This window comes from Schistocerca americana, chromosome 2 (genome assembly GCF_021461395.2).
Source record: "Schistocerca americana isolate TAMUIC-IGC-003095 chromosome 2, iqSchAmer2.1, whole genome shotgun sequence".
NCBI lineage: Eukaryota > Metazoa > Arthropoda > Insecta > Orthoptera > Acrididae > Schistocerca > Schistocerca americana.
Window position 1 is genome coordinate 542,830,682 of NC_060120.1, and position 12,799 is coordinate 542,843,480.

Here is a 12,799-nt window from a genome sequence, read left to right on the forward strand (position 1 = left end):
ATAAAAAGTAAAGGTCCAAACACAGAGCCTTGTGGTACACCATGCATGATATCCAAGGCATTTGACCTCATATTGTTATAATGCACAATTTATTTTCTGTCGCACAGATAGGATCTGGTCAGAGATAGGTCTGAGCCTCTAATACCATAGCAGTGCAGTTTTTCTAGTAGTATCCTGTGACTGACAGGAGGTCCACAAGAGTGGCATTAACTGATTCGAATGATGACAATATATATGAAACAACATCTTCAACTGCTTTTGCCGTTGACAGGCCGGACCTGAAACCATACTGAGAGTCACTAAGAATATTATTGACAGACAGATGTTGACTAATTTGGAGCTGTATGCAATATTTCACTACTTTTGATATGATGGCTACAAGGGAGATTGGACGGTAATTATTAGGACAAGACTTGTCACCTTTCTTGTGCAGTGGAGTAACGACTGCCATTTTTAAGGATGAAGGGAAATAGCCACTGACAAACATACGGTTCATAAGAGAACAGAGTGGATGCACTATTACATCTGCTATTCTTTTTATTACAAAATTGGGGAGACCATAAATAATAAGAATGCCAGTCGATGGATTGATAAACTTGAAGCGCTCGAAGCTAACAAAGAGCATGTTACCCCAAATCCCTGTAATGTTTCACCCCCGTGTCTGCTTTGACGAAAAGTGCCGGCCAGTCTGAGTTGGCCTTTAAGCGAAGGGAAATAAACGATCTCTCTGACTTGAGGACAACTTGTCAATCTTCAAAGTATATAGTTTCGAATTGTATACTACTAGTGAAGTATCAAAACAAATAAACGTGGCATTCTGGCATATGGTATAAGGAAAGTAATTATTCCTCGTGATTTTGTTTTTAAATCAATTAGCCTCCCTCTCCTTCAAAACGGTAATGTACGATTTCCGAACCTTCTTGCAAGAAGATCGATTTGTGTTCTAAGAGCGAAGTGCCGATACGTGGATGTATATTGGAAGAATGGAAACAGATTTGCGTCAAAAAGTTATTTCTAAACTTAATCTTGAATTCGGAAGCGATACAAATAATCTCTATAAATGTCACGAATTACGGAATAAATTAATGGAAGAAAAAGAAGCTATAGAGAATTCGGTAAGCCTAAAATATACTGATATTCAGTCCTTTCTGCAAGTCATTATAACAGATGCGGTGCATTGTACGGCAAAATAGCTTATTTATCATGTTTTTGAAGTGTTGACTGCTTCGCCATAAAGCTGAAATATAACAACACCAGTGACCTTTATCTGTGCGTCCAATCTAAAATGTGACTGCAGAGATACCCATCATAATTCTGGATCGTTTGCGCGTTTTGCAGGAATTGCGTACATAAGAATATTTTATGCTCTAGTCACATGTCAGATTTAGTTACCTATTTTTATACATTCAAGGATTGTCTCACCATGATTTGGGAGTTGACATGGTAATATAATGAAAATCTGTTGCTTAAAACATTGACACACAAAAAAGCTAAGTAAGGTTTATGATGGTAGGAAAGTTGGCTGAAGTGATTTAGGAATATCATGGAAAACCTAAGTCGGGGTGGCTGTACAGAGTGAACTCCATCCTCCCGAATATTAAGTCAGTGTCACAACGGCTACACCATCTTATTCGGTTTGTCCATACTGTACAACACTCTTTGATTTACGCACATTTTGATTCGGATACCTTATAACAGAAAATATAGTTTTGCTCCTCTTTGCAGCACACACTGAGGACATCTGCTGCTGACTTCTGGACCATAAAGAGGTGTAGGTAATACGTAGTAGGAGTCGTGCAGAATAAAGTGCTAATGGGGTATACACTGTGAATACTACTTTATTGCTCTTAAGTGAAACGACACAAACACATCTCTGTACACAACAGTCAAGTAGCAGACTGCTTAAACACTAAAGATATAGTGAACATTACTGTTCTTTGTTCTGGGATTATACATCATGTATATTGATGCAGTCATTCAATCATGTCCTGCTAGAGTGAAGTCCCTATAGACACCTCTGTGCCTCTTGCACTAACTGCAGTCTGTTTGGAAAACCAACTCCAGCCTGCTTAACATTCAATTATGCTTCATGTAATTCTTCCTTAACTTCCATCTGTCAACGCGAAAACCTGAGTCAGAATCCCCCCATCGCTAGTGAGATGTTGAGCCCAGGAGAATGTCAAGACATTATCATGCGCTTTAGATCTTGACACACGATTTTCTCGTAAAAACGTTATACTGTGATGGCATAATGTGAGATGGTGTCGTAGTGACCCCCTTTCATAATTAGCCACCACTCTGAGCTCTCTTAAATATCTTTAACTGTGTAGTATACATTAATTAGCTGAAGAATGTTTTAGCTGCCATTTTGAACAGAGGTATTTTAGTAGCCTTTCATGCCCTTGGTTACAGTATACAACTTTATTCTCTAATAGAAAAAACTGTTTTGAGATTTTATTTGTTTTCTCTTGGTAAATGTAAGTCCAAACTGGTCCATGTTCCTTGATCATGGATAGAACTGTCAGTGCAATCCATAGTAAAGTTTTCCATTCTGTTTATTGAAATAATTAGCTACTAGTTGCACAAAAGGAATTTTACTTCCTTAAGTGGTTTTAGGCATCTGCTGCTCTTCTTTAGAAGGTTGTAACAAATCACATTACCTGTGAGTGTCAAAAATAAGATGCATGCAGCATATTGCTGTGGTCATGTGGTTCATAGTGCTGTAAGAAAATCATGTAATAGTTATAACCTTCAGTAGGGCAGTAGGTGCCTGAAACCAGTCAGGGAAATAAAATTTATTTTGTGCAAATGGTTGCTGATTATTTCAAACCATTAAATACAGTTGCTGAATATGAACAAAACACAAAATTTCCTGATATGCACCATAGATTGGTTGATGTACCTACTCACACGTTTCAATAATAGTGCCCAGGTTTTTTTTAAATAGCTCTTTACAATGCGCACAACTACCGCCCCTTGTTATTATTTTTGTGGCTCTCTTCTACAGTTTGAAAACTGTGTCCTTGTTTCACTTTCAATCCCTAGAAAAGAATACCATAGCGAAGAACTGAGTATATCTAGAAATAGTATGCCAGCGCAAGACCTTGGTTGCTACAAATCGATTATCAAACACTACTTAGAGCATGACATGCTGATGACATTCTTTTGGAAATATCTTTGTGTGTTCATTCCATGTTAACTGACAATCTATAGAATATCATCTACACTTAATGCGAAAGAGTTGTTTTTCTTAATTATTCTCAAGTGCATACTTTGCTTTTTCTTTATGTTCTTATTACATAATGCTTAATCGTAAACATCCCTGAGGGTTTCATTTGCTGTCTTTAATAGCTCTAGTGTTTGTCAGTGACTATGATGTCACAGTTATTAGCAAAGAGCACTTTCCCTTTATGTCTCATAATGTCTGGGACGTCATTAATATGAAGAACAGAATTGGACGCAATATATTACCCTGAAGAACTCCTATGTTTATGTCCTCGCCTGACAATTGTTCTAATAAAAATTTATCATCATCTTATGTGTGAATTATCTCTAAGTTTTGCATACTGTTTTCCAGGTAAGACTAGAACAACTTGTTTACTATTTGTCTTACACATAGCGATTCTAGCTCCTAGATTAAATACCGTATTTGAGTGACTCCTATTCTCACAAAGAACTGCTTTGGGGCTGCTCTTATGTTTGGTTTCATATCTTTCTGTTGTTCCTTTTCAATACAGTTGTTAGTTTTTGCTTATGATAAAATCATGGGCACCACCATTCCAATATAAAACATATGTAGTGCTACTGAAAGACCCAGTTACAAAATTGCAATGGATATATCACCTTCAACAGTTAGCTAGCAACAGTTAGCTACGTGCCCCTGAAAGCTGTACAAGTAAATACTGGTATGTTGCAAGGTCCTTGTAATGTATTCTAGTTCAATACTTGTTTTTGGTTTCGAATCACTAACCAATTTCTGGAATTGTATATTTAGCAACACTTCACTTGCTGATTTTATTCTGTCTGATTAGTTGTTTCTATTTCAGTATAACATTCTAATATTTTTGTTTCATATTCACTAATATACGTCATTAATGTAAGCTTATTCTTGTAATTTCTTTCTTAGAAAAGCACCTTCTGTAGTCTTTATTTATTTATTTATTTATTTTAATAAAAAGGTGCAGTCTCTTCATTTAACCAACTGCACTCTCATTCAGGAGGATGACAGTTCAAATGTGCATCGGGCCATACAGATTTAGGTTTTCTGTGATTTCCCTTAATTCCTCCAGACAACAGCTGGGATGGTTTCTATGAAAGGACACTGCCAAATTTCTTCCTCATCCTTGAAATGGTCTGAGCTTGTGCTCAGTTGATGTCAATGGGACCTTAAACCCAATCTTTCTTCCTCTTCATTTACCCGCTGTTACTTATGAATTTATGATTCTTGGTTTTCTTTTTAAAGGTTTTGACAGCCAATCCAAATGATCCCCAAAAGGTAGCAAACTTCTGTTTAAAGTTCTCATCCTGGTTTTGTGTTCCTTGTTAGGAATCTGTCTTTTTTTATTTTCATAATAAGTTGAATATTTATGAAACAAAGTTGTTTCCCAGATTGTCTATATAAACAATGAAGAAATGCACATTAAAAATTGTTCTAATCTCTCATATTTTCATTTTTAAAATCTGTTGGTATGTATGCTCATTGCCAGTTAGTCTGACATAAAAATTACTTCAGAAGAAATCTATTATCTTGTTGATATATACTTGTAAATTTGCTATAAGGTGCAAAGTAGTGTCAAAACTTCTGTATTAACTTATTTACCAGGAAAAAAACCTAACTAAAATATTTCTTTGCCATGTTTATGCAAGGTGTCCAAGGAAGAATGGCCAATATTGAGAGATGTGATAGGAATGATCATTCAAAGCAAAATAGTCTGATAAACATGGGCTCTAAATTGCAAACCTCAACAGCAGGACTGTGAAACAAATTTCTTCTGCTGCAAGTTCTTTGCTTTCCTTATTTTTGGAGGAGGGAGTGCTGTCCAAAACAAGAAAAAGTTTTCAGGAAACATGGGCTCTGAAATGCAATGACCTTCGGAAGAAGAGATGTGTTTTACTGTAGCAATAATGAACAAGTGGTCATAACTCTTAAGGTATGCAATATAGAGCCCTTGTTTACTAGAATTTCTTTTCTTGTTTGGGACTCGATTGTTTTTAAATCTGGGGAAATTTGTGGTGAAGCGAGTACAGTAAGCTCATCCTGGTGTTCTTTGAACCACATATGTATGCTGTGAACTGTCTGACAGATTGCAATCTCCTGTTGGTAGATGTCATCATGTCAAGGAAAAAACAAACTGTATGTGGAGTGAACATCGTCCCCAAGGATAGATGTGCATACTTGTGTTGATGAACAGTGCCTTCCAGAATGATGAGATCATCCAGGGAACGCCACAAAACATTTCCCAGAACATAATGCTCTCTCCTCCAGCCTGGATCTGTCCGCCGATGTTATAGGGTCTTACATGCCAACGGCCATATGTCTGATGGAGCATAAAATTTGATTCGTCTGAAAAGGCCACTGTCGCCACTCAGTGGATGACCAGTTGAAAAGCAGGCGAGCAAATTCCAGCCTTATCACCAATGAACAGCACTTAGCATGGGGGCATGAACCAGGTGCCTGCTGCAGATGCACACATGCAGCAATGTTCACTGAATGGTCATTGAGAATTCATTGGTTGCTGTGTAGGGTAAAGGGACTAAATAATCATTGAGGAGACACCGCTGGTAGCCCCTTGGTTCATCTGGGTGGTCAGTTGCTCTCAACAGTAGCACTCCTGTTTGCCCGTACATATCTTTGCAGTTGTTGTTCACCTCTGCCATATGTGACTGATGATGCCTCAGTGCCGGTTTTGGATTGCACCATTTTGCCTTGCATGGTATACTTTAATCATGGCGGCGTTAGAACAGTTTACAAACTTAGCCATTTTGGAAATGCTTCCACCCTTGGCCCAAAAGCCAATAATCATGCCTCTATGGATGTCAGATAAATCACTCTGTTTCCACATTAAATCAATGACTGCACTGTTTTCTGTGTTCCCCAACATGCTTTAAACATCATCCGTTGCTAGTGCTGCCATCTGCTGTCTGTGAGTGGTTATTACACATTAACACCCAACATAGGCAGTGGGCACACTAAATGTGAGGACCGTGAATACGACTATGACTGTATCCTGGTGATACAAACCTTTCTAATTTATGACTATGAATTACAGTGTGGTATAGGGTTATTTGTTATGGAGAAATAACTTTAATTTGAATTTGAAATATAGCTCTGTTCCCTGTTAGACGTTTTATTTGTGTTGTTAGGTTTACAGGTGATGACTTGTACTCACATTTTGACTTAAGACCTACAAAATTTATATTTTGGAGGTGTTAATACTCTTACTGTATGCCCTATCAGAGCATGAGTTGTGATCTGTCCTCTCAGCTTCATTTCTGTCAGTACCTCTGTCCTACTTTCCAGACTTCACAAAGGCATTCCTGGAAGAAAGGAGTACTAATTCAGGGAATTATGTGAGAAAGCAATTGTGAAGTTTGGGAAGCAGGAGAGAGGTACTGACAGAAATGAAGCTGCGAGGGAGGAGAGGGTCACAAATCATGCACAGATGGGCCAGCTAGTAGGACCATTGCCAACCAAAGACAAGTTCCAATTCAAGGCCAGGTATGGCACATGGTTTTAATCTGTCAGGAAGCTACAAATCTGTACACAATGCACTTCAGAGTGCGAGATTCCTTCTAAATGACTGAATGTTTTATTAGTAACTGAATTGTACCTCTAATTCTGTATTTTTTCATCATAAAAGTTCTCTTAATTTTTTCTTTGTCGAGCAAGTCATCAGCTCAAATTCATCCATCCAGTCATTTGTTCATCATTGTCATACTATAAAACAAATGATGATAAATAGTTGATGAGTTAATAAATCTTTGTGGCCTTTCATTTTGAAACAACTGCCTTCTGATAGCCATCCTGTATCATCCTGACCATAATCCACTACACTGTATAAATTGATGTCAGATGTGAGATAAGCAGTAGGACGATGGAGTGAACGTGGTTCACATCAAGTTTCACTGGCGGCTGGTCATGCAGTGCAGAGCCAGCTGCTGTATGTGAAAGCTGGAAACCAAGAGAGAAACTCAACTGCACTCTGCTTTCCAAGATGTGGCCAGCAACATCACATCATCCCTTTCTCGAGCCTCCTATTGGCCACCTACAGACATGTTTATAATTGATTTATTCAACAGAAAACAGGAGGTGGTGGTGCGATGCTGATGCCATGCTCTGAAGGAGCTTATGCTGGATGTGGGTCACAGCTTCAGATGTGAAGAAATGAAATAAATGGTCGGAGTGCCATCGTAAGTTGCATAAAGAAGTCACCTAGATTTATTGATGGTGATTAGTTTTGGACTTGCATCCATTCTCCAACCATCTGTATTTGTAAGGGAACAGTTATATATGCATGCATGGAACAACCACAGCAAATAATCCAAATAGTAATGCAAATATTTAAGCAAACAGTAAGACAAGTTACAATGATCAGTGCGAAGGGAATTGGTCCCAGAGATCACCAGCAGCTACCAAGTGTGTGAAAGATGATGTTAGATTGACAATAAATTATTAACGAATTACTCCTGATAATCCAAACTGCCGAGATGTCTTGTACGCTGAGTTTGAGTCCTTGCTGGGCAATCAATTGTAATTTGTTATAAATATTCTTGGATTTTCATTCCATTTTCTGTTAGAGCAGAAAATGTCAACATCTCTATTTGTTAATATCACTGTCGATTAGAACAGCTGAAACATGACGTCCGCAGAACTGCAAGTACCTATTTTCATCCCATGAAATGACAAATATTCTGTCTAAATTCCACCTTATCTCACCCAAAGTTGTTTTCCACTGTCTACCCTATTTATGAAACAGCCTGATCTGTCTTCGTGCCTTTTCTGCTCCAAAGCCTTGTCCCTTGGGTCATATGCATGTGAAAGACACAAGGGTGAGACTTCTCACATATCACTCAGCACATTATTTTCCATTCATGTTGCTGAAATATCCAACACTATCAGCGTTAGAGTTACTAGTGGAAACAGCCACGTCATATATGCAGCCCACATCAGCTATGACAAGTCTTTTCTGTGTGCCAACCATCTTCCATCTTGATGAGTCACCACATGGCAGTGCATGCCTCTGAGCATATCATGCTCAGCCTGAGTTGTTGTTTCAAACCCTGCACAGTGTAGATCCCATGAAACATTCTATTACTCTTTAAATGTCAATATGGATCCTACAAACATCTGTTATGAGAAATGATGTGTGTTCTTTATCATCATTAGACTCAAAAAGCACAAAATAATGGGTTCAAAGTTGATGGAATATTTCCTGATTTTTAGAAAGCTTTCAGTATAGTTCACAGTTCTGCTTAATATATGCATGACTATGTATGTCTAAGAAGGTTACAGAAAATGGCAGTTTACTATCAGTATAAGCAAATATCATTTAGTCACAAACCAATCACTGAAAACATTATGAACTGTGTAATATCTAGGGATAACCATACAGATTAATACATGGTTCACCAAGTTAATAACACTCCAGGAAAGTGTGATTCATCCACATAGGGATTCTACACAGAGTTCTGGTCAGTCCAATTTTGAATGTTGTATACCATTGTGAGACTAGTAAAAAGTTTGATTGATGGAAAAGAGAGAAAATTCCTGGTGATATAAAATACTTATTACTTAAATTCAAAAAGTGTACCCTCCAAAATAAGTAAAACGTTACTATTTGTATCACAGGCCATGAAATGATTGTGACAAGAGCATTAGGGAAATCTGGTCTTGCATGTAGCTATATCAATAGAAAATCATACTGATGCACTATTTGTTAGAGCTGGTCAGCTGATCCGGTCAAGCAACAAGTCACTCAGAGTTCTTAACTGCGTGTCCCCTCCAGTATTCCCATAGGATCCAACAAGCAATTGGAGCCTGGCTGGAACAAATGAGGGCACAATAATTTGACCAAAGTATAGTTAGTTACTGGATCCAATTAAAGGGCATGCAAATCAAAGCTTCTGTCTAGTGCACTTCCTTGGGTTATCTACAGTGCTGGCACAGGAGGAAACAGATGAGGCATTTCTTTGATGAAAGACAGCATACAGACTTTGACACTGCGAAATCTAACGTAGGCCTACATTATGTGTCCTATGGGTAAGTAGGCATGTTGAATTTCATACAAATTCAAGGATTCTTCATGCAAAAGTGCTTTATCTGAGAATATTATTATATTTTTAAACAGAAAAGAAATATACATTTTAGATAGGAGAATCTTCAATGTGCATTGAGTCAAGATATACGTTAATAAAAGACCATGAAATGATAGAAACTTCATCTGGGCAACAATAAGCTATGACTACATTGCTTAGTGTTATTTATGCTGAAGCCACTAAAAATTGATCAACACAGTGAGAGGGGCTTCTGAGGGTAAAACTTGCTGAACAGAGCTGCTTAAGTAGTTTGTGTGTCGATTCCATTTTAACTTTTTATCTGTCTGGGCATCATGGAATAGAATTTTACACACTGTGTTTCATTTAGTGTGTGAATGTTAATATCTACTTCTGTAGCTTCAGGTCAGTGCTGTTTGTTTTAAACCTCATAATATGAGTCTTTGTGAGATTGACACTTGAACTGAATCACTTGTAGGCCTGGTCACCTATGATCTGAACTGTGTCTCCTAATGTTAAGTTTAGACTGTCAATTAGTGTCTTTGTGTAGTGAACCAACATTACAATTTTTGAAAACACTTTAAGTCATTGGAAGATAATTTATGTAGGTTAAGAACAAGAATGAGCCCAGTACCAAGCCTGGTGGGGCCCCACGTTGTATTCCCCCTTTCTATGGCACACTATGTCAATAACACCCTTCTGCTTTCTGCTATGAATGTAAGACTCCGTCCATGGAAGAGGAATGTAATTAATGTCATAACATTTTAGTTTGCCAAGTAGGATTTTGTGATCCCTACAATCGGATGCCTTGGCAAGGTTACAACATAAACAAACAGAACAATTAATTTTGTTTATTTCTGCTAGCACATTGTTTGTGAAGTCTTGTATTGCTTTGTCTGTAAAAACCTTAATGAAAGCCAAACTGAGAAATGGTCATATTTGTAGACATGTAGTACAAATGATTTTAAAATAGGGTTGTCTTGATATTCATGTGGGGAATTTCATGCCTATCTGGATAATAAAATGCTTCACCTAGATGAGAGAAACTTAAATGACTGCGTATTTCCTTTCTGAAGACGTGAATGAAGTAAAAGTAAATTTGCTTAGATCAGGCATATTCTGATATATGCCGCAGTTCATTTAATTCATGCTGCTCATACAATATGTAGTGTTGTAATTTTATTAATATGCAAATGTTTTGTAAGTCTACAATGATTTTTAGTAATGAGGAATTGTAAATATTCTTCTTGGGTTTGCCACCAGATATTAATGTGCAAATCCCACAATATTTCATCCATACAGTTTCTCAGTACATCAGATGATGGTAGTTGCTGGCACTGCTGCAAAATATGATTGATGATAGTCATGTGGTGGCATTAAAATCTATCAAACCAGGAGCAGAAAATACGTATGTGTGGGGATGAGCCCACAGTTGGATGAAAGCTGCACTCATAGTGCCCCTGCCAGGAGCCAATGAGAGGCCTTCTGCATGCGTGCTGGGGGCAATGGCTGTGCTGCTGAAAGCCGTATTGAATCTCCGCAATGCACTGCATCCCGTAATTCGCACTGTGCCCGTCATGAATTAGAGGTTCTTGTTTCTCAGTGTATCACTGTAATATTGTGGGATTTTCACAATATTTTCTGGTGGCAAACCTGAGAAGTGTATTTGCAACAGATCCATTGGGAAAGTGAAAAGTCACAATAAAGAAATAGCTGACAATGTACTAAATTATGGAGAATGTATAAACAGCAGAACACATCCTCCTGAAATACTGTTACTTAAACAAGAAAGCACATAGTTTCATTTGAAGAAAATTATTTTGATTCCTGTGTCTCAGTAGTGAATAAGGTTACAATAAATAAGGTGGACCAAACAGAACCTGTCTGGAACAAATTCTTAATTTAAAACTAATCCTTAGGCACCAAAGGATTTCTAGTAACAATATTGTATGTACATTTGTGGACATTAAGAAGTCCAATGACTCAGTTGACCGTGAATCTCTTTTCCAAATTTTAAAGGAAAAAGAGCTAGATAATAAAACTCTTTAACACTGATTACACAAATGTTAACTGACACCAGCTCTAAAATTAAATTCATGGGAGAAATTTCTGAGCCATTTGATTTAAAGACTGGTGTAGACAGGGATATAGTCTTGCCCCCATTACTGTTTAACTATGTTTTGGAAAAGGTAATTACAGAATGGCAAGAACAAAAGTCGAGTCAAAGTATAGATCAGTGAATCAAGTTAGGTAGAAGTAATATTAGAGTAGATTGCCTCGTCTCTGCAGATGATCTGGCAGTTTTATCTAAGGATATTACCACAGTTCGGAAACAAATTGAAATCCTTAAATAAGTTGAGGAAAAAGTGGGACAACAAATATAATTCAAAGAAACTGAATATATGCCACACAACAAGCAAGCACCAAAGTTTTTGAACACGAAATATGGAAAAATGAAAAACAATGTAAAATCCAGGATGGAATGTAACAATATTATGAGAAGGAAAGTTGCTACTCACCATATAGTGGAGACACTGAGTCGCAGATAGGCACAACAAAAAGATTTTCACACTTAAAGCTTTCGGCCAATGGCCTTTTGTCAATAATAGACACATACGCACACTCACACAAACGCAACTCACACACACACGACTGCAGTCTTAGGCAACTGAGGCAGTGTGGTTTCAGTTGCCTGAGAATGCTGTCGTGTGTGTGAGTTGTGTTTGCATGAGTGCATGAGTGTGTGTGTGTGTGTGTGTGTGTGTGTGTGTGTGCACATATATGTGTGTCTATTGACAAAAGGCCATTGGCCGAAAGCTTTAAGTGTGAAAATCTTTTTGTTGTGCCTATCTGCGACTCAGCATCTCTGCTGAATCGTGAGTACCAACTTTCCTTCTCATAATATTGGAAAAATAAAAACTTTCTCAATTTAAATACTCGGGGGAAATCATACAAGAAAGCTGTAAATGAAGTTCACTGTCAAAAAATGGCAACTGCATTCAGATTAACACAAAATATTTATAATAAAAATCACTTTCTTAATTCAGTGAACTTAGGCATTACAGCACTGTAGTCAAACTTGAATGTCTTTATGGCACAGAAACGTTGGGAAAAGATTAGGCCCCAAAATTACTGATGGAGAAACTTATAAGCTGAGAAATAATAAGGAAATAGAAGAATACAACTTAGACATACATGGTGACATGAGAAAACGAAGGCATGCATTTTATGGGCATATTAAAAGAATGGCACCCATTATGTTTCAAGGCAAAACAATAAGCCGAATGCCATGAAAACAGAAGTAAGGCCAAAACTGAGCCAATTAAATGGATCACTGTGCTTAAGGAGGATCTTAAAGTAGCTGGTATAACTCAGGCAGACGTTACAGATGGAAAAATGTTCAGACAAAAGATATTTGATTGGAAAGTTGGTCAGAGGGAAATTAGAAAATGGACTGGAACACTGTGGCCTGATGAAAGAAAGAGACTTCATTCTGAATGGATGAAATGAATGTGGACACAAAGGA

At 37.6% G+C, this 12,799-nt stretch overlaps 1 protein-coding gene across 1 annotated transcript in view; it reads left to right on the forward strand.

Moving 5' to 3' along the window:
* The first annotated feature begins 752 nt into the window (after nucleotides 1–752).
* Nucleotides 753–12,799, forward strand: part of LOC124595227 (RAD50-interacting protein 1) — a 120,634-nt gene continuing 108,587 nt past the window's right edge. Inside the window, exon 1 of the mRNA XM_047133882.1 lies at nucleotides 753–1,115. Within this exon, the coding sequence (XP_046989838.1) occupies nucleotides 969–1,115 (147 nt within the window). The 5' untranslated portion in view covers nucleotides 753–968. The remainder of the gene's footprint in view (nucleotides 1,116–12,799) is intronic.